The sequence below is a fragment of the Suillus paluster genome (assembly GCF_016628075.1).
Source record: "Suillus paluster strain FC165 chromosome Unknown EDB91scaffold_2, whole genome shotgun sequence".
NCBI classification, from domain to species: Eukaryota; Fungi; Basidiomycota; class Agaricomycetes; order Boletales; family Suillaceae; genus Suillus; species Suillus paluster.
The window spans coordinates 63,632-88,195 of record NW_024537562.1 but is presented as its reverse complement, the minus strand read 5'-3'; the positions used below and the strand labels follow the sequence as shown (position 1 = coordinate 88,195).

Genomic DNA, 24,564 nt, shown 5'->3' with positions numbered 1-24,564 from the left:
GAAATAAACTGGCAAATAAACTGCCATTCAATAACGCTGTCAGTTTATTTCCCACCACTTATTGTTTGAGCAGCAAATAAACTGGTGAAATAAACTGTTATTGAGTAGGGTTTATATCTGGTCGGCCAATATTAACGTGGCGTAGAGAGACACATGACACGTGACGTGTTGATTAGTCACATGAGACATACCCAAGCAGACGTGGGGTCTCACTGATCCCTCAGTAGGGCTCGGTGAATAATTCATGGTCGATTTGTAACATTTGTTAATTACAACTCCATCACCTGCTGATTGATGTGGGTCTTGCATGACCTGAGCATACAGCTTCAACACAATTCGCGATTGGATTGAACGTACCATTGTGGCAATGTTCAAGATGCCTGCTGGTTCACACGATGATGAATTTTTTTTGATATGTACTCATCATAATTGCCCCCGGGCCGCTAGGGAACCAACCCTGAGCCACGGATATAATTAGCACGCGCACGCCTCAATATCATGCAGGATATAGTACAGCATTGCAGATAGCATGGCACTGCAGTATATATGCATATGTAGTCAATCGGGTATTTTATTGATGTGCTGTATGTACTATGTAGAAGGAGGAACCAGACGAGGCTAGGATGGACTTTAATGTATATAGTGCTGGTCCATAGTAAGTTGAATATCATGATACAGTGGTAGATGTGATGAAATCATAGTACAATGGTGAGTTACTCAAATCTATAGCTAGAAGTGTTCTTGAGTGACACTTAGAGTTAAATAAAAATCACAACACACCTGAAACACTGATTTTGCTTTGTTTATGGCGCGTAGGATTCGATCTTTGATCGCTGCAGTCAGACTGCGCGAGGGCATCATGGGCGACACTGCGGCCGCTGTGACTGATTCGACTTGCTGGACACGTTAGGTAAAGCCGCCGGCTGTAGCATTAGCCTAGCGGACTTACTGATGCCATCCAGATCTCTATTTGAGTCTGTTGTTTAAATTTAGCTACTTACAATCAATGATGACAATGGCTTACCATAACTTGGTTTCTGCCGTTCGTGAGAAGCGGTCCCATTGAAGCAGTTTGCATTGTACGAGCCATGTTTGAAATGTATGACGTATATCAGATATGGTCAGAGAGGGGCTTTCTTTATTCAACCATGTTTCCTTAACCAACGCCCGTCACTGGTATAATGGACACAGTTCTGACACGGTGACGATGGAATATGAGGGCCGCTGTAGAGGTTCTGGATGATGGGATTAGCAATATCCTCCAACTCCTTTTGCTCCAACTCGTAGTTTTCGTCCAGGGTTCCTTGTGGCATGTCCACAAGATAATCTTGTTCACGGCATTCAAGTTGTCGTTAGCTGCTGCCAGTATCATCGGCCAGCGAGAAGTTGAGGACTCCCGATAATTATAACCTGTAGGACAAAGTGAAATAGCAACAAGCGTAATGCATCGTCAAACACTCACCTTCTGCAGCAATTGATTCAGAATCTGAGCCAAGAAGGTACATTGATAAATTTGCATAGGTCATCATTTTGGAAGTAGTAGCATGAAGTCATGTGGTTGGAAACAGCACCAAACTCAAGGTGGGCTGTGCAATGTACATTAAGCTCGTGAAAAGCACCCACAGCATAAGTATGTAGTACATTTGTAGTACATACTACTCTAGATTGTCAGCACAACGGTTCATGTGAATATTAGATATTAAGACTGAAGTCACCAAGTTGTGATGATCCATCCAACAGGCAAGGCCTGATGACATTACTCAAATTGGAAATTATCAAAGTCATCCGTCACATCATCACGGTCTATGTCATAGTAGTACAATTTGTCTGGTCGAGGCAGAGGCGGAGGATTAGAACCACCAGAAGATGACGACACGCCTGGAAAGATATCAGCAATTGAAGAAAACATGACGAGCATGCCCACTAATGTTGTCACAAGAGTCGAATTCACGAGCATTTTTGGTGGCCACCATATAGAGGTCTATCTCTGCTTGGGCGCAGCGCATTTTTGCCTGCAAGATAAGTAGCTCCAACCCGATGTCGCGATGATATAGGTCGCCATTAACAGTAAAAGACTGTGTCATTAATCCTGCCTGGCAGGCTTGTTCTGCATGGAATGCATCATAGAAGGCTTCTTGGACGTCGACAGCTACACATGTGCTCAACAGGGATAATGAAGCGCCGACACACTTCAGAGAGACAATGAGAGCAGCCGAGCAGATCAATTATGGTACTGACATTTAGAATGACGGATGTCCATTTGTCGTTGTGTGCAGGGATGAAACCAGATGTTGAATGAGTGGAAGCATGCAAAAAACAGTAATGTCCCATCAGAGGTGGGGCATCTGAGAGGGGGTGGGCGTATCGTCCCCCTAACCAAGCTTCACATTTCTCTCGCGTAACTGTCGGACAGGCTGAGCATGTCGAGGGAGACCTGATGTCACGCTTGACTGGACATGCAAAACGATGGACTGCTTTATAGCAACAGGGTTCAGACTACTCATTTGTGTGCCAAAGTTGAAGAAGCTCACACATCCGGTGCTGCTGCACATGTTCAATAGCCTGACGGTACAAGGACACCTCCATCTGACTTCTTTTCTTCCTTTCCTCCATAAGAATATGCTCTACGATTACATGCCTTTGTCCCTGAAATTCAGCAAAGTAATTGCTTTGGTGTTGGCGCAATATTCCCTCCTGTTTCGCTTCAATAGTGCGCTCCCCAACAATTTCCCAAAGATTGCCAGGAGAGACTCGGTCTTTTAGCAAGAATGACAAAATCTTCAATTCAGTCTGGAGCTGTATTGCAAAAAAAAAAAATCAGGATATACGAGATGACGCGAAATTATGGACTGGCCTTGACATTTGCTATGAGTCCTATGTAGGCATCCAGCAATCCAGTACCTAGTAAGTTTGAGAATTGAAGAATGTTTGTATGAGCAGCTGAATTGTCAAACAGCTCCGAAGGTGAGAGGCACGTTGACATCGAGAACACTAATTGTTGACAAGGGATGTGGGAGTATATACTCCGTACTGTGCCCTTATACTATTTATAGCGGCGACTGAATCCCTAAAACATACTACTTTCCTTACCAAGTACTCTACTTCTGACTGGCCATCAAAAAGTGAACTGGCCATCAAAGTGTTTGAAGTTCACTTTTGATGGGCAGGTCTCGGGACTCATAGAGGGTATCAATCCGACTACGTTCACAGAAGCTTTGCTTGCTGAAGGCCATGCATGAAACTCATGCCTAAAAGTGCCCGTGCCCATCACCTTTTAACTGAGCAGTGAATCGCGATTAGCCGGATCAACAGAAAACGAAGACCAGCCTGTCGCTGATAGAAATCGACTGAGAATTTATACATGGAGCAGACTCATAAGTGAAGCTCCTGATAGTTGTGAGTGAAACATCCTTAACAAAGGAGGGGGACGAACTATCTCTCTCGAACTCGAGTACATCTCTCTGGGTTTGGAACATACTACATAGGTATATCACTCTGGTTAATTTCCACGTTGTGTAGTAGCAACACATTCGGAATTTTGGTCGACGTTGATACCTTCAAGACTAATCAGCGCGACATTGGCTACTTCAATGAAAGACTTGCAGTATACGTTTTCGACTCCGTGATACACTCCGTGCAATCGTTCGAAGCGTGACAACACCCCGATCAGCAAAAGAGCACCCACCAACCTCGGGGGACTTTCTTGATGCAAACATGATAATAAAATGAACATTTCCAGCGGATTTTGCACGCCTAATGCCCATCACAAATAGGTTTGTAGAATGGTAACTTCGCAGGACGTCACTTTTGAGCCCTTGAGATTAATATTGTGAGAAGTGTGCCCGGGCCCGTAGGCAGTCGTTCCTTCTGTATTGTGGAGGTCACTGACAACAGCAGCCCCACGGCTATTGAGGTAACAGAATGAACTAGTACATTAGTATGTGACGGAGTGAGTAGTACATGAAGAACCTGTTGTGCGTCAACTTACTATTGTGAGGCTGGCTGGCATGGCGCGACTGAATGTTGTCCGTATGTCGATGGGAAAGGTGAAGTGGATGGCCACTGCCATTTCCTTTATATCTAGTGAGCCAATGTGTTGCAATGGAGGCAAAGCATAAAGTACTGATGGTAAAGTTACAATTACAAACGCACAACTTCCCCGACTCCTACGTTACTAGAGGAGGGCTTCAAACAGATTCCCATCGCCCAAAAACCTTGCAGAAAGCTGTGCAAATTTCCCACATTCCAATTAGTTGAGTACGTAGACCATGTACCCTTATATTCAGTTAGTATTGAATTCTCGCTTTATCATTTTCTGAGATCCTACAGACTATACACAACTCAACTGATACACAAGGCAATGTACAGCGAGCCATCACCCATGTGTGAATTTTCCTTTTGATGATCTGCTGCGCGTTGACTTAATCAGAAATTGAACACCTTTACACGTGTACCAGATTATATTGCATATCTGGCATACATCTTGACCGCACTCCCCCAAGAGGACGACCGAATCCGCACGATAGCGGGGTATCTGTTGAAGAACAGCACGTGTCTACTCCTTAACGTATCTCCGGATGTGGCCGAATATGCAAAGTCGGCTGTTCTTCAAGCTTTCGTCAGCTCTCCTCTTTTGATAAGGAATGCTGCCGGACATAATATTGTTGCTTTCCTAAGTTCTCGCACACGTACGAGACTTACACAACTTGTAAACAAATAATAAGGGAAGAGCAGCCAACTCAAATGTCACTCGGTCTTTAGATTCAATTCTCATCGGTGCCCTGCAAGGCATCATAAGTTTTCAGTTCTTAGATTCTATCAGTGCTCGAGTCTGAAAATAATAACCGTCGATTCAGCTCACACGTTCATGAGTATCAGTAATTGTATATTTATTTCAAGTCAGCGCATCACAACAACATGTCGGCGATGTTCAGATTCCAGACCTTGAAACCGCATACTCACTCCAGACTTCTCAATTCTGACCATTCTGCCATCCGGCGGAAGGACTCGAGACTCGAGTATTGATATCATCATCACCGATCGCCAGCAGCAGTTGGACAGTATTGCATAGGAAGAGGTCTCCTCTCGGATTTGAGAGTACTCGTTATGTATCTTGCCTGAATGCTAGTGCGAAGACGGCCAGAAAGCCATTGCGAAGACAGCCAGAAGGCCAGTGCAATACCAAGATTGTTGGGAGGTTTGGGAGAGAAATAGGAACTTGGTAGACGACATGTAAATCCAACCAATGTCACGTGATGTGACATGAGTGTGACTAGTCTGAGTTACTATACGCGGAAGAACAACACCTGCAGGCTGGGTTTCCCGACAAGTAAGCTTTATTAGGCTGGGTGAACACACGTCTCTCCCAGCCTAATGAGGCTTTGATGCAGTACACTGCAGACAACACTTCGCGCATTGCTGAAACCTTCGTGCTCGCTGTTGCACACAGCGAACTCAAGTATACCATGATTTCAACGTATTTTTTCATACTTTCTTCACTACCCTATGTAGTCACACATTCAATAACATCTATTTCGCTTTTTAAAAGCCTGATGACAATAAAATAAGTCTATATGAATGTATAGGTGCTGCAGAGGTACTATAGCTCCTCCACCTTCATCTATGGGCCCCAGAGCGTCGCTCCCCAGTTGAAAACACTCCAATCAACTGCAAGAAAATTCCCATGAAGTAAAAATGCAAAATAAAATCACCTAAGGTGCTGGGAGGTGTTCTGAGGGAGGAAATAGGGCCAAGAGAGGGGAGGAGGCGAAATATACTGTCCTGGACATCATATAATCAACCATAGAAGTCCTATAGACATCCTACAGTGAGGGGGGACTTAGTATAGCGCACCCAGGAAAGATGCATCATTGTTTCGTACTGCACATGAACTCTCAATTTTATTGAAGCCTTCTGCAAGAAGTCTTATACTTACTTCCGGCTGGATGGGTATATTATATTGTTAATAATTGTAGCATTTCTTATCTTACACCAATCCGCCTTAGGCAGACACCAGCAGGGAAAAGGCAGGAATGCGTCAACGCGTCTCATGAATCATCTCAACACAGCCACCATAGGTTGCTCACTTAGTATGAGCGCACCAATCTGACCTCATGTGATGGAAAGTTCTTTTCTTGCTGAGTTCAAAAGCGGGCGGTGTTGGACTCAAACTTATTGGTGTGTCAAGGTTATGTGGACATGAAAGTGTATGTGAATATCCAGTAGGTAAGTAACACATTGCATGACCTCACGTCACTGATGTCGGTCAAAGCAATAACAATTGTCCTCATCGCTTTTGCACCCGGCCTGAACAGACATGGTGGTTCATCGCTGGTCTCGCTCCTACTCGCTTGCATTTTTTGCAGTGTTTAAACAAAACATGAAACTCCTTCGCAGCAATCCCATCACCAACAGATGAGTCGAGCTTGTTCAACAACTCCGTTTGCTCCCGGAATGTCCACTCGAGTTGAACAGGTGGGATTTGGTGTTCTTTATCACACATCAATGAAAAAGTAGTATTACAACGAAGCGTGTTCATACCTCTTCGCCGGTACTGGAAGGCGGCCATAGGTGCCAGTTGGAAGTACTTGTCTATCTTTACTAGGTGACCATCAGTATTTGATCCTTTTGAATATGAAGAATGAAGCTAACCTTGGTATCCGCACCTATTAGAGGCACATCTCGCGATCCAATAAGTCTTCCTCGTGGTAGTATTCCACCAACAGTACACTGCCGCCCTCTACATACGCACCTCTTCCACCGCCATCAGTGCATAGGCAGCATGGGTATCTAATATCATATTCTTTGCAGTACTTCTCTAGGTCGGACGGTGGAATCTTCCTTCCCTCACCATCAGCAGGCCTACGTTTTTTGGAGCAGTGTCATTCCTTAGGATTCACACAACGTCCAAGTGGCAGCTTACCAACACCATTCAACCATCGATTTTGAGACACTGTCATAGTGTAGGAGGGTGAGGCGGCAAGTCATAGCTTCCGCAATCAATTTTGCTAACCTTTGAGCAGTTTCATGATAGCAGGGTGGGTTAGTGATGGTAGAAGAGGGTGATGATGGCGGTTCCATTCAGTGACTTAGTACGGGGATTCGTCCTCTCCCCTTTGTTAATGAATCTGAGGCTTTTAACCACTGACTCGTCTAGCCTTTCTTGGCGTTATAAAGTGTGCCAGCCTTGCTGCCAGAGGTTCTTCAAGTCTTGGCTTGTGAACTTGGCGCTGCAATGGCAATTCGGGTAATCCTGCTGGCGGCTGGTGCTGGCGGCTGATAAGCCTGTTTAACTGTGGAAATTTATGGTTACCTATATGTTCTATGTTGCCTAAAGTGGTGAGTTATTTCATCCGATCTTTGGGCATTGAGCATAGCTTATCATCATTCCAACATTCCATAGCTCTTCATGGACCTGGTGGATTCAGTGTCAGGTCCAAGCCCTTTCAGATGCACCTGTGCTCGGGAGTTTACACAGGAGAGCGCTTACACCAAACATCAGCGCTCGTGCGTGAAAGGCAAGAAACGCTTGTTCTCTGCGTTGTCCAGAGCAAAAGATCTCCTAGGCTCTGTAAAACGTTTCTGAGTGGCTAATAACAGTGATAGGCAATTCTCGAGTACTCTGACTCACCCTCTATGAGTACCATTGTCGTCATCTGGCGAGACATTTAATGCAGAGTCTTCCAACATCTCAACCCCGTCAGTGATGCAGGAAGCATCATGTGCAGGTCCTTCATTGCACAATGGATCCAATTCAGCACCTGATATCGTTCTCAGCACAGTGTCCATGGAAATGGATGAAGAGAGGTTATCGCTGGCACAGCGGAGGAGCCAACGTGTTGGCATCCTCATGCCGCTGCGCTATAGACAGCATGATGATGTACTTCCGGAGCCTCCCCCGAGTGTTCCCCCCAGTCATACTGCCCAACAACCTGAGTTGAACCTACCTGCAAATTCCAGCGATACATCTACTATGCCTCCTACATTGTTCTGAGCTCCTCCTTTCCACACAGCGAGGAATGTTTTCGGCCTAGTGCGCCAGTTCTTCTCATCGGCTCCCCCCTCTCACGACCCGGAAGAGGTCGTAACTCTCCGAGATATCAGTTCTATCCCAGTTGTTACTCCAGAAGAACCAGATATCCCCGCAGAGCCCCACAATATTTCGTTTCATCCATACCCCAACCAATCCTCTTTTGAGCTCGGTCATTGGTACTGGAATGGCAGTGTGCAGAAGTCCCATCAAAGCTTTAAGGAACTGATCGACATCGTTGGACATCCAAATTTCGATCCTGACGATGTGCGAAGTATGCAGTGGAACAAGATCAACTCGCAATTGGGAGCGAGCGTTCTGAATGAAGAAAGAGACGAATGGGAGGATGATGATGCAGGTTGGCTCAAAATGCAAGTGATGATCGACGTTCCTTTTTCCTGGACCACAGCTCAGCCGGGGGCTCGACCTTACATTGCAGCAGATCTTTACCATCAACCTCTCATTTCTGTTATTCGGGAAAAGCTCTCAAACGCTCAGGACGATGAACTCTTCCATTACGAGCCTTACCAGCTGCGATGGAGCGCCCCGCATCTTCTACATGAAGTGAATATTCAGGGCGAGTTATACACATCACCAGCCTTTTTGGATGCGCACCGTGAACTGCAGGAGTCTCCTAGAGAGCCAGCATGTGATTTACCCCATGTGGTCGTCGCACTCATGTTCTGGTCAGATGCTACCCATTTGACAACTTTCGGTAATATGAAACTATGGCCGGTATACATGTACTTTGGGAACGAATCAAAGTACCGCCGGTGTAAACCATCCTGCAATCTGGGTAATCATGTAGTGTACTTTCAAAAGGTACGATGGTCATCATGATGCATTCTCCAACTCTGTATTGAAGCTTCCTGGCAGCTTCTGGACTCGTTCAAAGACTTCGCAGGTACTTACACCCAAGGCAAAGGAGTTGGCCGCGAATGCACAACACATTGCCACCGTGAATTATTCCAAGCTCAATGGAGTGTTTTGCTTGATCCTGAGTTTTTAGAGGCATATGAACATGGGATTGTGATTCCATGTTGTGATGGCGTCAAATGCAGGTTTTACCTGCGAATATTTACCTATTCTGCTGACTATCCTGAGAAGTGAGTCAACATTATCTGTAAGATATCTCAACTCACGAAAACCAGGGTTCTTATTGTGGTGATCCGGCAGCTGGGAGGCTGTCCTTGTCCACGATGTCTTATACCAACGGAACAAGTTCACAATCTAGGAATGAGTCGTGATAGGCAACAATGTATGACTCTTGCACGCTCCGATGCCTCGAGGAGTCAGCTGGTTGCTACAGCACGTGGGTTTATCTACAAGAAGAACTATGGTGTAGACAGTACGGCTGTTGAGTCCCTGCTCAAGCCAAATTCATGGGTACCAACATCCGTGAGTAGACCATCAGTTTCTTTTCTTGCTTTTGTTAATTCTTGATTAGAACACGTTCTCGGACCGCCTTGGTCCATTTGGATTCGATGTGTTCATTGCACTCGTTGTCGATCTTCTACATGAGTTTGAGCTTGGGGTATGGCGCATACTTTTAGTTCACTTATTGAGAATTCTTTGTGCCCTGAATAAGGACCTCATCCATGAGCTTGACAAGAGGTCTGCCTAATATTTATCTGATGATGGCTGGGTTGGCTAAAAATCCGTGAACTTTACAGGTTCAGGCAGGTGCCCCCATTCGGACCAGCGACCATTAGGCGATTCTCTGCAAACACTTCCAAAATGTTGAACATGGCAGCACGAAACTTCGAAGATCTCTTACAAGTATGTCTCCAAAACAATTGACATAGGTCTTCGTGGACTAATTTTATGAAAGTGTTCTATCCCGGTCTTCGATGGCCTTCTCCCCAGCAATCACAATGAAATCATTTTGGATCTCCTGTTCACCATGGCACACTGGCACAGACTTGCGAAGCTCCGTATGCATTCAGACCTGACTTTAGATATACTCGACCAACAAACGACTGATCTGGGCAAACAGTTTCGTAAGTTCAAGACAAAAGTGTGCACTGCATACCACACCCAGGAACTCGACTGCGAAGCCGACGCGTGGTCTTGCCAACAGGCAAAGGAGGCAGCTAAGTGGGCAGGGAAAGGCAAGGCAAATGATGCTGTGCGAGGGACTGCGGCTCCACAACCTAGAGCAGGTGCTAACGCCAAAGGGAAAGAGCCTGCGAGTCCGGAGCAGTTGCGGAGGAGTAAGCCGTTCAATTTTCAAACTTACAAGTTTCATGCGCTTGGGGATTATGTGGCCTGCATCCGTCACTTTGGAACAACGGATTCATATAGCACTGAACCAGTAAGTTGTATTGCGCTGCTCACCCCTGCCACACCTCAATTTCTATCAGGGAGAATTAGAGCATCGTACGCCGAAAGGCAGATACCATCGCACTAATCAAAGGACATTTGTTAGCCAGCTGACTCAGATCGAGCGTCGTCAAACGCGTCTATGCCACATCAAGCAATGGCAACAACATTCAGCCCATCGTACAGAGGTGAACGAAACAGTGAGCGATCCCCAACTACACCATCACATTGGTCGAAGCGAGAAGATTTATGATGAGATTGGCCACTACCTCCGCAGCCATGCGAAAGATCCCACTATGAAGGTGAGCAATATCTTATTTGATCATCCTCGTTCTGAGATGCGGCTCAGGACTTCCTGCCTCAATTGAAAGACCATATTCTAGATCGACTCAAGCCAGGGGAGAAATCGGCCAGTCTTGACCAAGATCGTGACTCGATTCTCTTCAAGCGAAACCGAATATATCACCACAACCTCGCACAATTTAACTATACCACCTATGATGTTCGAAGGGCTCAAGATGTCATAAATCCCAAGACGCCTCATTGCAACATCATGTTACTCAAACATCATGACGATCATGATGATGAGGGCCACTACCATTATGCCAAAGTCCTTGGCATACACCATGTTAATGTTGTTCGCATAGGGAACATGTACGAATCCCGCCGATTAGAATTTCTTTTCGTTCGATGGTATGAATCTTCCCAAAGTCACTCATGGGGAACACGCAGATTAGGTCGCGTTCATTTCATGCCTCTGGCAAATCGGCATGCATTCGGTTTTGTGGATCCAGCAGTCGTTCTCAGGGCATGTCATATCATACTGGCATTCTTGCGAGGTCAGTGCAATCCCAGTGAATGCGGGATTTCCACTGTTGCGGGAGATGAACATGACTGGCACAAGTATTACATTAACAGGTAAGTATTCCTACTCATTTTGGCTATACTTACTGATACAATTGCATAGCTTTGTCGATCGAGACACCATCATGCGCTTCCATTACGGCCTTGGAGTAGGGCATGTGTACTCTCATGAGGCTCGAATCCCAGAATGCCCTTGTTCGGCGCAAGAGGCACCTCACCCTGTCCCACAGACCACACCACAGTCAAGCGAACGTTCAGAAAGGGACGAAACCCTCGTGGAGACCTCTAACCGGCAAGCTCCTGCTGACAATGACGATGAAGGGGACGAAGAGGAAGATCACGTTGGAGTCGAAGAACTGGATTTCTTTGAGCAGGAACGAAATGGCAGCTCGGAGTCACTCGTCGAGGCACTAGACAAGATGTTCACTGACCATGTGTTTGACTATGAAAATTAGTGTTACATACTGTATACCCCATCTGACAGCGCTGGGCACCAATATGACTTGCGGTTGCTTCTTGCAAGCCCCATCGGTGAATGACATATTAATTACTGGTGAGCAGTTTACATATTACTGATGACCAATGCACTTGTTCCTAGAAAACTATTCACTCATTTCCAGCAGTCAATTCACTTGTTTACAGCGGCCAATTACTCGTTTCTGGTGGCCAATTTACCGATCCCTGGCCATCACCACTGGCCACGGTATGCTCAATCCCTGGCCATCACCACTGGCCATGGTATGCTCAATCCCTAGCCATCACCACTGGCCATGATTTGATGATTCCTGACCTTCGCCAATCACTGGCCATTGCAAGTAATGGGTTAGCGTCCCTACCATATAGCTATTTATTATCACAGTTTCATTTATCGGTCCCTCCAATTTTGTGCCGCCTCCAAGTTCTTTGATCACCATGCAGGGTGAGTTAACACGATCTGAATCAATGCTATCTCATTGATAACTTGACCGAGAATAGCTCTTCCCCCTGCTCCGATTTACGTGTCAAAACGGAAGCAGGCCTTCAAACTTGTCCAGCTACCTGTATGTAGACTCTACTATTTGTGTATCGTTCACTGATGATTTTACTCCAGAATACTACAGTTTGTTCTTGTTTATCACCCATCGTTTTCCTCTAACTTGCTATCTCAGCAGCTGTTCGTTGGATTCACTGAGCACCTTTTCCTCGTAGGATATCTTGCGCACATCTACTGACAGATTTCACCACTTTACGTGAGTAAATCGCAAAATCAGACATCTCATCTCATCATATTGGTTTGTAGTGCACAGAGTTCGCACCAGACCTTGTTTTGCCAACTGTAGGGGTGTTGGCCATCACACAGCAGGGGGATGTAGTATTTCACACTGTATTTGAAAAAGAGGTGAGAGTTCCATCGCTTCAGAAGTTTCATATTTGAAAGGATGAACATAGGCTGGTGACAGTGATTTTCTTCGGAACGTGAACACCGCGTTTTGCAGCCCAAACTTCAGAGGGCTTGGCAGTGCCTTGTGGCCTGTGAGTATTGCTTTCAGCACAATGTGCTGCAGATTGATTTTGCCCATTCATAGGTCACATTGTTGTCGCACCATTCAATCATATTCAATGCAGCACCGTTTCCCTACGGATACTCACCACCTGCACCTGTTCTGCACATATCACACCTTCCTTCAACTGAACTTGATGAAGTGGTTCCTGATGGATCCATACTACCTGCCCCTCTCACTGCCACAGCGCCTCTTCTGCACGTGTCACAGGCCCCAGCCCTTCCTTCAACTGACGAAGTATTTCCTTATGAACCCATGGCACCTGCCCCCCTCATTGCCGCCGAGGCGGCTCCTCATCCGCACATGTCACAGGCTTCAGTCCTTCCTTCGACTGACGAAGTGTTTCCTTATGGACCCATGCCATTTGCCCCTCTCGCTGCCATCGAGGCGGCACCTCTTCCTCATATATCTTCCGCCCCTCCGTCGATTAACGAACAGTCTGTATACACATCATATTATCCATCCATTACCTCGTTTAATGGCTACACCGAGAACTCGAGTGATCACCCACTCGTTACTGCTGTGCCAGCTGGTTCCGTCGAGGATCCGATGGTTTACTTCGATACCAATGACATCCTTGCTGAACAGCTTCCACAGGTGGTGTTTCACCAGGCGTTGATCTGGAAAGGCGTGGATGTCAAGTTGGAATCTGACCTCCGGGTGGCTATTTCCGCTGCACTGGGAAAATACCTCTGGAATCACGTATTATTCTTGACGAAGTGCCTTTACCTCGGTTCTCTATGGGTCGAAGTAGCAAACCCATTCAATCTTTCCGAACCAGCAGGAAGGCAGCTGATTAGCACTTGCTTGCTCATGGCAATAGATCTTGATTGCACCACATTACAATATCTGGAAGACAACCCGGGTGAGCGCCTTCTTTTATTTCTACATGTCACTATCTAAGAGTATGGTCAGTGATCATGAAGGGTCAGGAAACCTCACCCATCAGATGGAACACGCTTCGTCTAACTGTACGCTTTTCTTGCTTTGTATGGGCCTTCGTTCACTCCTAAGCATTGTGGGCAGTTCTGTAATCACATTGAGAACAGAACTTCAGAGATGCGTAAAGCCGTCCAGGCCTGCATATTAACACCCACGGGATTTTCAGGTTCCACAATGGAGGAGCAGAATGTGAGAGTTGATTACTTTTTTACACTTCTCTTGTCAACTCATCGAGAAAGAGTAAGAAACTCGACACCACACCATTCGACTTCATGACTCATTATGATGTAGGTTCAGCAGGCTATTACAGAAATTGTGGAGCTCCAATTATTCAAAGAACTTCTTTGGATAGCCCTTTTTCAACCGATGAATGGCTTGTGCAAGGGCAATCGCGACAGGAGAATCGCAGACCTCTTTCCTGAAGAAATCCGAGGGCCCAATGGTCTATTACAGAAGGGTGTAGTGGGGACATTACTAACCATCGTAAGTTTTCTTCGTTGTTGCTTATTGCAATAACAAATCCCGTATTGATCTATCAGATATTCCATACATTTCATAATTGGTGCACGCCGAAAAAGCCGGGCCGCGACCTGAATATCGTGTTTCATGACATTATGCTCGCACTCACATGGATGTACGCCAACCCAACCCAGTTTGTCAGGTTCACAGAGGCAATCAAGATGTTGCCTTTCTTAAGGTTAGTGTCCCCATGACTCTTAGCTTAGTGATGATTCATATACATGTTCAGCGCCGCGAATGTGTTTCCGATGGACACAAAAAACCTCTGTCCAAAGACGTGCCTGCAAAAGAGGCAACCAAAATGTCTGAGTGATCTTACACCTATCATCCAGGTGGTTGTCAATGGTTCCAGTCTTCCTAATGCGGTATTCACATCTTTGCATTCACAAAGAATTTGGCAGCAGGTGGATGATTCATGCTTCGATGATGTACTTTGATGCAGAATATGGTTAATATGCAATGCGAGATTTTGAGAAGGCATAACCACGCAAAGTTGAACATAAGACTCAAGAGCAGAAGCCCTGCAGGGCATTACAGATGACCTTAACCCACATCCTTGTGTACAGAGTGAGATCCTCAATTTGACAACCAGAAGGCCTTTACCACGTGTCATGTTGGTCATGAGTTTCAAGAGCAGAAGCTCTTGCATGCAGGCCAGATAAGCTCAACACACGAACTGATGTAGATGGGAGTGAGAAGATCCTCAGCTCGAGGACCAGAAGGCCCGACCACATATTGAACATCAGATCTAAGGGCAGAACCTCACACAAGGCCTGATGGCGTCAATCCTGAGCGAGCTGAGATCCTCAACTTGACAACCAGAAGGCCTTTATCGCGTGTCACGTTGATCATGAGTTTTAAGAGCAGAAGCTCTTGCATGTGGGCCAGATGGCCTCAACACATGAACTGGTGAAGATAGGAGTGGGGAGATCCTCAGCTCGACGGCCAGAAGGCCTAACCACGCAAAGTTGGACATGAGATCTAAGAGGAGAACCTCATACAGGGCCAGATGGCCTCAACCCACATCCTGGTGTATTAAGCGAGGAGACCCTCAATCAACGGCCAGAAGGCCTTTACTGCACATCACGTTGGTCCCGAATTTCAGGAGCAGAAGCTCTCGCATGTGGGCCAGATGGCCTCGGTCTAACGCTTGTAGGTGAAACATAGGAAGAGAATATTAATAATAATAATATTTCAATGTGCATAGTTTGTCATTGTTTGTTGCATTCGCTCAACATTGTAATTTGATATACCAAACCAACAACCATCCAATCACACAAGTCACAATTGCCTCCGGGTGATCTTACAGCAAGAAAGCCCCTTTCTGACCATATCTGATATATGTCATACATTTCAAACATGGCTCGTACAATGCAAACTGCTTCAATGGGACCGCTTCTCACGAACGGCAGAAACCAAGTTATGGTAAGCCATTGTCATCATTGATTGTAAGTAGCTAAATTTAAACAACAGACTCAAATAGAGATCTGGATGGCATCAGTAAGTCCGCTAGGCTAATGCTACAGCCGGTGGCTTTACCTAACATGTCCAGCGAGTCGAATCAGTCACAGCGGCCGCAGTGTCGCCCATGACGCCCTCGCGCAGTCTGACTGCAGCAATCAAAGATCGAATCCTACGCGCCATAAACAAAGCGAAATCAGTGTTTCAGGTGTGTTGTGATTTTTATTTAACTCTAAGTGTCACTCAAGAACACTTCTAGCTATAGATTTGAGTAACTCACCATTGTACTATGATTTCATCACATCTACCACTGTATCATGATATTCAACTTACTACAGACCAGCACTATATACATTAAAGTCCATCCTAGCCTCGTCTGGTTCCTCCTTCTACATAGTACATACAGCACATCAATAAAATACCCGATTGACTACATATGCATATATACTGCAGTGCCATGCTATCTGCAATGCTGTACTATATCCTGCATGATATTGAGGCGCACGCATGCTAATTATATCCATGGCTCAGGGTTGGTTCCCTAGCGGCCCGGGGGCAATTATGATGAGTACATATCAAAAAAAATTCATCATCGTGTGAACATCGCCACGATGGTACGTTCAATCCAATCGCGAATCACATTGAAGCTGTATGCTCAGGTCTGACATGCAAGACCCACATTGACCAGCAGGTGACGGAGTTGCTTAAGCGCAGTGTCCCTATCTGGCCAATGCAGCTTCGGCGGTACACCGAATCATTTCCGTGAGCATGCATCACGACCTTATCCACTGAGTACTGACTTGATTCAAACAATGAATGTAGGCAATCTCTAGGTCGTGACTATAACGTGCCGACGATGAAAACCGACCCTATCATTGGGTTTGTTATTCATTTCTGACAGTGCTGATTTAACTGTAGCATCGATAGGCTTGAAGGGCGTGATGGTTGGGAAGAGTTCATTCACCCGCCGGGAGCTACGTATAGCTACAATGCAAAAATGGTGAGTACCAGCTGGTATCTTGGCATTACATCTCACTTTCTGAGATCATAGAAAACATACACCGAAATGAACATCAGGAATTGTTCGGATGAACAGGTCCACAGGCTCAAGTCTTGGATCAATGTATCAAGGACCAAATTAAATGGACAAGAATGGTTGCTGGTCGTTGAGCCGGTGTTGGTGGGAGGGGAGGAGATCTATCCATATTATTATGTGGTCCCAGAGAAACGCATTATTACCTGGCTAGAACCGCTGGATGGCTACCTTCTTTTCCAAGAATGTACGGCGGTATGGCACTGGAATCACAAAAGTACGTGACTTTTTCATGCTTCATTTCTTGACCTTAATTATGCAGGACTCGAACTTGAAGCCCAATTTTGGTGAGCGATTGACTAAGGACGTCATCCTGGCCCGATCTAAACGTTTCTCATTGCTTGTCAAGGAAACACGTTGAATACTTTCCATGCGGGATCGAAATACGTGTCTCAGAAGTGAGAGCTTTGCGGATTCAAATGAACTGGTACCGCATTGGTAAGTTCTTTGACATTGTAGCACTGGATCAGATGACCTGAGCAAGAAACAGAAGCATTAGTGTTGGAACAATCTACTGCGGCTTCAATATTCTAGACTTTGGACCAAATGAAGGAAATGGTCGCTGAGCTAGCCGTCGCCGGTACGCACCTTGGCCTGAATCTGCATTTTCAAGTCGATGACCAAAGATCAGAAGAACTTGCAGAACCTGATGGGACCATGAAGGAGCAGGGTATCGCAATCTGCGGTGCATGAGCCCTAGAAAAAACGAGCGGTTATAAACTTATCTCTTTACTTCCCAACAGGCAAGTTATTGCATGTGCTCCGTATGATACCGCTTTCTTATATCAGACATCGTTGATTGAGTTGTCAAGAAGGTCATCACAAATACCTGAACCACCACAGTCAACCCAAAGCTCACTTGATGCGAACACATTCACTGGGCGAAAGGCGCACAGACCTGGAAACCTCTCCTTTCATGACTAGCGTTGCATTCGCTATGCTTTACATTCCAACAATAATGCTCAGACGCATCAGAAATATTTACGTTGATGGTCTCATCAACGGGGTGGACATGAGGAACTTCATGGACGATTTCAGCGCCCAGGCCAAAGCTCAAACTACCGTAGTAAGTGCTATGTCGTAGACCCAAATGAGAACACTTACCACTTAATCTGTTCTAACAGGCAAGTGTCATCATGGCGGTCAACGCCAGCATCCTTGCCATCCCAATTTTAGGCTCACAACTTGCTACAAAGATGCTGTGCTCCATCTCCTTCATTTTCAGCGTCAGCTGCATTATCGCATGCACAATAGCACAATACTTTGGGCACAGAATGAGATCACTCGACTTTGCGGTTCAGTTATCTTCATATTTACGCCCGCTGAGCCTGACATGAATAAATGAATAGACGTATTACCTGCAAGGGAGGATGGTAAGTCTTGTGATCCTTGCAAGTATACCAAGTTACTTGTATCTCATGAGGTAACTCGACTTTCAATCACAACCACTGGGGTCACTCACAGGGATACTACAGTTTGGTTTTTTCCATCGTTGGATTTCTCCCAGGCATTTTCACAGTTGAATACGGGCTACCCTTGTCCGCAAGGATTGCATGCGGGCTAAGCCTCATTGTAGGGATGGGCCTTGTAATTCCATTGGCGGTCGCTAGTCTTGGTCCTGGACTGATCCGGCGATGAGGAATTGTCGCTGTCCCAAAATTTAGAGCACGACAATGAGCGACACAATTTGGACAAGTTATTACTACCCACGTAAGCCATAAATGCGGCATAGCTACTAGTGTCACTATTTTTTGTAGCACGCAACCAATCTACATAAGGCGGAAACTCTCCATTTCTATGTACCCTAATTACATTCGCACTTGTATGCCTGCATTCTGATCGCTCGTATGGCTACGGGTGGTCGACCTTTTCGAAAATGTTACTTGAACGTATTGCCCTAACATGGCAGGCGAGTGCGTGACAATATGGATATGTCACGCTTCTTTCTCTGCAACTCCCAGTCAGCAAGTCATATACATATCTCATTCTGAAGGCAGAGATCCCTTATTCGCAAATTCATTCAACAATTTCTAGTTGTTGGGATTATTGGGTATGCATTTGCAGTCTCCATGGACCTCATGATGGTAAACGATCCCCCAACTGCTTTGGCTGATGTAGAATCGTCCTATTCTATTCCGGACAGAAATCACTTTGCCGCGAGCGCATTCCCGACGCTGATGATTGATTCTCCCATCAAAATTTGGCTGACTGAGATTGTGGGTAACTTCTGTCTTAGATGTGCGTGCTAGTCAGTTCGCTCGAGTTGGTACACAGCTGGACATTGGACAAAACTGTACAGGTCTGCCCGATAAGCTTTGTTTACACACACATCAGCTGTCATGAATGTTACCAACTGCATCTAAATTTCGATTATCGAACCTAAGTCACCCTATCCGATAAGATTAGATTAGATAGATCCCTGATAAGATAAGATGGATAACCGATTAACGATCACTATCTTTACATCATATCTATACTACATCGACGTCATCCATCTATATCTGTAACCCTAGACATACGAACTCATCACATCCTTAGAAGTCCTACGATTAGGCAACGGGTTACATCATAAGCATCTACGTGCCTCTATGATCAAACCATAACCGAGAGTCCCTTACGAGTTATCTCTCGAAGAAGTCATCACCTCTTCATATCGCACACCTTCACTTCTCATGACATGTTAAGAGTTACCTCTGTCATTCACCGAATCCCTTACATTAGAACCTGTTGCACAGTCACAGCTAAACCCTGAACCCCTATCACAGAAGCACCGCTCATAGAGAAGCACCGCTCATAGAGAAGCATGCTCATTACCGAAGACCCTGGAGAACCCTTAGATCCGATCATACCCGATACATCTCCAGATTCTATCTAGATCCTCAGATCTAGATCCAAGATCCTATCTCTAATCGAGATCCTTAATTACCGCTCGAGACTTCTTGTCACAGAACTCTCTTACACCCTTCTTGATCTCCATCTACCCTGAATAGAAGCAGTCCCTGAGAACCCTGCTTAATTACCGATACCCTTGGCCCTATGAACCCTTTCCCCTTTTCTCCTTGTAGTTGATTGGTTGATAAGACGCCCTATACCCAGGTGCAATGTTATGACCGTATATAGTTATATCACATACCTTTCATACTCAGAAAGCTCCGCCTCAATAGTAGTATATAGTCTAGGTAGTAGTCAGTAGTACTCCTTAGACTTAACCTCCTCGTTTCTACGTTATCGTAGGGCCTAGACGTTCCCTCTCAAATCCATCTTGCTTTACCCTTCATCAGACTGAGTCCTGTGGTGTGATTGATCTCCAAACACCTACTAGTTAGGTTAAGGGACGTTGGTCATAACATCAGCTAATCATCTTGTGTGCATGCCCCCCTCAACTGCCCCCATTTTCTCCGCATCCCTCAATCTGTATATACTGCCACAATTTTGCATGATGCTGCGATATGTATTTACTCAACTTTGTCATCGTCATCGCCTGGACAAAACAGTCAGTTTGTTACAAGGAGGCGCGTCAGACGTACTTTGAATGGGAGAAGGAGCGTCCCATGTGATCTGACGGGGAGAGTAAGTATTGATCCCGTGTGGTGCGTATCCTTCTAACACCCTTGCACGATAGCTTTCCTCTAACCAACGAAGTCTGTACTTTTGGTACAGCTCTTGAGCCTCTTTAAGCCTTGAACAGCTTAATTCTGCAAGTTGCAGTCGCTCTTTGAGGTTGGCTATGGACTCCATCTCGCCTGGTTTGTGGCTTTCCACTGGCAGAATGTGAGTCTCATTGTTCCCCACTGAGGGACAGCCGTTATGAACATCCACCTCACTAGTATACAATGAGTCTTGGAAGTGACTTCAGATGGCATTGACGGACCTTATACCGTGACTGGTGAGCTCCTCACCCCTTTGATTAGTGCTGCACACTAACTCGATCCTAATGAGAGACATTCAAGTCAGCAGGGCCACTGCAGGGGTAGTGAGTAATCAGGTTTACCGCAAGCTTAAGTTTATAATATGTCCTTGCTGTTTGAAGGGCTGACACGAGGATTGTGGCATATTGGCAGATGTATTCTCTGTTAGCAAGTTATAGCAAGATGGTTTGTGTCCAGAGACCTTTTATCCCTCATGATGCTGCGCTTTCTTCTAGCCTTCCCCATTCAAGCTTATGGTGTTCGAAATATTTTGGTATGCAACCAATTGGGGACCAGGCTGGGCTGGTTGTCGCATCACCAATCTCTTAGGCGCTACTTGGCCGCCAGTCACTGTGACTGGGCGCTGGCCGCCATGAGAGTCAGGGTCACCGTTTATATAACATAGCATAATGCAGCTCATAAAAGCTGGATTCCAACATCTGCAAAGTGTACGCTTTCTTCTTCTCCAACTCTCATGACCATCGACAACTCCACTTCCAGTATTCCGAGCAAGCGTGGCTCGTCAGCCCTCCAAATGGGGCCCTGAAAAAAAATGTAAGCGACTCCAATATTGGCCACAGATTTTGCAATCTCATCCTATCACCCAGCTCCTCATCTGATCCACTTGTCTCTCACAGACGCCACTTTGGTCGAACAGTATTTGCGCTATGCAACTACCCTTCCTTGCTCACCAACGGTATCTTGAGACTGGAACAGATGGAAGATACTCCACTGGAGGATTTTTCTGCTGAGTGAAGGTCATTTATCTTTCTATTCATTCACTGACTGATGCGTTACACAGAGAGCGGCGAGAACATCGGGTCTTCGACCAGCTCTTAGACTCTTATCCTGGCCTTCTTGAGCGATGGTGAGATGGGTCTGAAGAGAATATCCTTCACATTGGAGAACTGGTGCACCATTCTCTACACGCACAGTCAGAGTTTTAGCTTACAATTTACAGATTGGCAAGGGAGCTGCAGGGGCGAGAGGTGACGACACAAAAACATTAAAGTCTGCAATACTTGATTGGATTTCCCTGAGAGGAGAGGCGATCCAGCCTCCTTTACACAGAAACTCAAAGGTTGACCGTGGATTTAACCATGAGCTTACAGGATCCCTACTTTGTCCCGCTGGATTAGACTGGAATGACTCACAGTATGTTTTGGTTTTACTGGTATCCACAGTCCTCACAACGTCTTCCTGCACTTATTTCTCAACAGGACCAAAGAAAACCTCAGAAGTGGCGAACTGTTGGTCTGTGGAGACCAATGGCCAGTTTTTTTGTATTCCCACCATACTTACAACCCCGAAGATCCGTGGTGTGGTCTCCTTAGGAGCCGTTTACTTGTATGTGTGGGTAACAAGCGTCATCACGAAGCCCCTTTACTAAATTGTATCCATCAGGCTTACAAGCACATTTTCACATCTCCAAGTTCGGTTGACAAGGAACCAAAAGCCACACGATCCAGTAATGCTCGCCTCCATGGCATGAAGTCTGTCACCATTGCTTCCATAGCTTATATTGCAACCCAGGTTCGTCGTGCACCATATTTCTGTACGTAGATGGTTGTAACATTGACCAAAGGTCCGATTCGCTTTAAGTTCCTCCTCGGTGTTCTCAAGGACCGACACGACCACAGACTCGGAGACATTCTACCATAGCCTCCTTGACCTACTGGAAGATCCTGACAAATCTGAGGAAGTTGAGGAACTGCTGACATGGTGGAATCGGTATTGTCATTGCTCTTATCATGTTGCCGAGGCTCATACATTGCCGTGTACCTAGCCAAGTATTTCCTACTTCCTCTGCTGCCAAGCGACCTCTCAGCATTAACAGCGCGTTGTCAAATATCCGACAGAAACGCCTTGCTGTGAAACAATCTTCGAATCCGAACATAGCCTCTTTGTAGCATTCATTCGAGCATATGTAATATATACAATTTCAAGATAATACCCCGTTTTTGACTCTCACAAGCAAGTGTGCCAGCTAGAGTGGTCACAAGGCAAACCCTGAAATTCTGCTGTGAAATGATAACAAGTTGCCATATTGTTCTCATTTGCAGTAATTATCCATATGAGCAGGCCCCGCAACACAAGACCTGCGGCTAACATCCCGCTTGTGCTTGCGTGATTGAAAATAACAAGCTGAAATTGAATGTGGTGATCCTACCTCGACTGTATGACAACGGAAGAAACTACTTTACCGATGATTAATGCTGTGGTAGCTTTTGTAGCTGTCTATAATGGAGTCTGGTATTTGGGACTGCTGTCCAGCTATGGCATTCAGGGAGATTTTCTTGAGAACAAATTCAGTCGCACACTTGTATATGATGACCATACTTCAGTAACCTGCTGACGGAGGTAATTGCACTGTCATTGTTCCGCGCCCTTAGACTAAAGGCAGCCCTCATCCAAAACAATCTGCCATTGGAAGACATTAGCTGACCCCGGCATCTAGGGAGAGTTGGCGGGTGATAAAAGGACTCACTAACTCTGTATTCGGTGACCATACCTCATCGAGGTTGTGCAGGATGATAATACACTGCCGCTCGTCATACACATTGTATACTTAGTAGATCTGAGAAATCAAGGCTAGAGTCGCAACCACATACCTAACATCAGCCCCACAGGAATTCTTATCAAGGGCACAATGACAAACTCAGCTTGCAAAAGACAACCGTGTTGAAATAGATGGGTACCGCATTGTGGACACTCAGAACCCTTGGGGCGTAGCCGGTTTTACTCCAAAGGAGTCCGGCCATATATGCCTTTATCTAAGACTGTCATCTGGTTGGAGATTGTGGAAGAGGTAAAATCAGTCAAAAGTTACATGCCACGACCAGAATTGCAGTATATTGCCACTGGTATTCAACTTGGCGACGACGGACACTCTCAACAACTTAATCTTCCGCTGCCACAGCTGGTAGGTGTTGCAATATTTGCCATCTCGGGGATTAGCTACAGGTAATTGTGACCAGACCGTCACAATGGTACATTTGGCGGGTTTCATCCAACTTAGTCCGGGTATTCAAAGCTTTCCCATGTGGAGTACAATTTTGATAAATTTTATGCAAATTTTATAGCAGATAGAGCTTTCTAAGATTTTATCATTTTCGGGTCAATTACTTGATGCAGATTGGCGAGTTGGTCGACATCAAGAAAGCGGTTTGTATACGCCTGATCTTGGCCTGATTACGTTATTGCTTGTGAGGATGACGTCTCAGAGCCTGAAATTAAGTAATATACCCTCCTGTCGATAAGTGCACGGGCCTCCGTGCCGGTGGTCTCGGAGCTTCTCGACAGCAACAAGAAAGTGACTTGCGCTTCGAATTCTTTTCGAGTCAGGAAGCTGGGTACAAGACGAGTATTTAATGGCGTGAATTCACGGCGTACATCCTTTACGCACTGCGTAATATTGACTTTCGGCGTTTGGTTGGGTCCCGTTCAACACTAGGAGTGGTGATAAAGCCTGAGAGCATTTCAGCCTTGTGAGCAGGATGGATTTTTATCGAAACCGATCACGGCTCCGACTGTGTTCACCATAGCGCGCGTCGTGAATGAAGGTAAGTTACTTACTCAGGATTGCAGAATTTGATGTTCGTATAGAAGGAACGACTATGCCTAGCTAAGGTTAGGGTTTGCTTCCTCTTCTACGAATCTTTCCATCGTACACTGACCTACATACTACATAAACTGTCAAGTAGCTAACTGAACATCTCTTCCCGACTCCAGAAACTCACAAAATTTTCAATAAGAGCGCAGATAGTCGCGTTTGAAGCTAAATACGATTACGATATCTCGTACTTTGTTTCAATCTAGGTTGCGGGACGCTGCCCTGAATCCAACCTTAATTCCTTCATCGCTATTCGAGGTCCCAATGCTGGT

At 45.7% G+C, this 24,564-nt stretch overlaps 7 protein-coding genes across 7 annotated transcripts; 4 read left to right on the top strand and 3 right to left on the bottom strand.

The window, feature by feature from the left end:
- Nucleotides 1-1,756: 1,756 nt before the first annotated feature.
- Nucleotides 1,757-3,135, bottom strand: EDB91DRAFT_1076845 (uncharacterized protein; the record flags this gene model as incomplete). Its single annotated transcript, XM_041314895.1, has 5 exons — nucleotides 1,757-1,878; nucleotides 1,925-2,189; nucleotides 2,239-2,471; nucleotides 2,532-2,796; nucleotides 3,091-3,135. The coding sequence occupies 5 exons, from the start codon at nucleotides 3,133-3,135 to the stop codon at nucleotides 1,757-1,759; spliced, it is 930 nt and encodes a 309-aa protein (XP_041183450.1).
- A 3,151-nt stretch (nucleotides 3,136-6,286) lies between these two features.
- EDB91DRAFT_1076844 (uncharacterized protein) lies at nucleotides 6,287-6,987 on the bottom strand (the record flags this gene model as incomplete). The annotated part of the gene is made up of 4 exons (XM_041314894.1): nucleotides 6,287-6,489; nucleotides 6,541-6,600; nucleotides 6,752-6,861; nucleotides 6,923-6,987. 4 exons carry the CDS (start codon nucleotides 6,985-6,987, stop codon nucleotides 6,287-6,289), a joined length of 438 nt encoding a protein of 145 aa, XP_041183449.1.
- A 718-nt stretch (nucleotides 6,988-7,705) lies between these two features.
- EDB91DRAFT_1241981 (uncharacterized protein) lies at nucleotides 7,706-14,654 on the top strand (the record flags this gene model as incomplete). The annotated part of the gene is made up of 24 exons (XM_041322139.1): nucleotides 7,706-7,903; nucleotides 7,960-8,032; nucleotides 8,079-8,851; nucleotides 8,906-9,135; nucleotides 9,181-9,427; nucleotides 9,477-9,643; nucleotides 9,703-9,808; nucleotides 9,861-10,343; nucleotides 10,393-10,653; nucleotides 10,701-11,269; nucleotides 11,319-11,649; nucleotides 11,814-12,030; nucleotides 12,075-12,134; nucleotides 12,191-12,255; nucleotides 12,306-12,314; nucleotides 12,364-12,399; nucleotides 12,495-12,593; nucleotides 12,644-12,727; nucleotides 12,781-13,621; nucleotides 13,672-13,727; nucleotides 13,783-13,938; nucleotides 13,990-14,181; nucleotides 14,238-14,395; nucleotides 14,447-14,654. 24 exons carry the CDS (start codon nucleotides 7,706-7,708, stop codon nucleotides 14,652-14,654), a joined length of 5,619 nt encoding a protein of 1,872 aa, XP_041183448.1.
- Nucleotides 14,655-15,576: 922 nt separating this feature from the next.
- Nucleotides 15,577-17,464, top strand: EDB91DRAFT_1076842 (uncharacterized protein; the record flags this gene model as incomplete). The annotated part of the gene is made up of 11 exons (XM_041314893.1): nucleotides 15,577-15,642; nucleotides 15,691-15,717; nucleotides 15,770-15,886; nucleotides 16,017-16,074; nucleotides 16,338-16,440; nucleotides 16,501-16,557; nucleotides 16,606-16,678; nucleotides 16,775-16,988; nucleotides 17,034-17,058; nucleotides 17,121-17,209; nucleotides 17,385-17,464. 11 exons carry the CDS (start codon nucleotides 15,577-15,579, stop codon nucleotides 17,462-17,464), a joined length of 909 nt encoding a protein of 302 aa, XP_041183447.1.
- A 223-nt stretch (nucleotides 17,465-17,687) lies between these two features.
- EDB91DRAFT_1076841 (uncharacterized protein) lies at nucleotides 17,688-18,409 on the top strand (the record flags this gene model as incomplete). Its single annotated transcript, XM_041314892.1, has 4 exons — nucleotides 17,688-17,837; nucleotides 17,896-17,997; nucleotides 18,121-18,144; nucleotides 18,236-18,409. 4 exons carry the CDS (start codon nucleotides 17,688-17,690, stop codon nucleotides 18,407-18,409), a joined length of 450 nt encoding a protein of 149 aa, XP_041183446.1.
- Nucleotides 18,410-19,805: 1,396 nt separating this feature from the next.
- On the bottom strand, nucleotides 19,806-20,716 carry EDB91DRAFT_1076840 (uncharacterized protein; the record flags this gene model as incomplete). Its single annotated transcript, XM_041314891.1, has 5 exons — nucleotides 19,806-19,857; nucleotides 19,905-19,946; nucleotides 20,231-20,252; nucleotides 20,299-20,594; nucleotides 20,643-20,716. The coding sequence occupies 5 exons, from the start codon at nucleotides 20,714-20,716 to the stop codon at nucleotides 19,806-19,808; spliced, it is 486 nt and encodes a 161-aa protein (XP_041183445.1).
- Nucleotides 20,717-21,154: 438 nt separating this feature from the next.
- Nucleotides 21,155-22,589, top strand: EDB91DRAFT_1233614 (uncharacterized protein; the record flags this gene model as incomplete). Its single annotated transcript, XM_041321116.1, has 8 exons — nucleotides 21,155-21,201; nucleotides 21,288-21,431; nucleotides 21,486-21,500; nucleotides 21,619-21,834; nucleotides 21,900-22,032; nucleotides 22,084-22,212; nucleotides 22,265-22,410; nucleotides 22,466-22,589. 8 exons carry the CDS (start codon nucleotides 21,155-21,157, stop codon nucleotides 22,587-22,589), a joined length of 954 nt encoding a protein of 317 aa, XP_041183444.1.
- Between the last annotated feature and the right edge of the window lie 1,975 nt (nucleotides 22,590-24,564).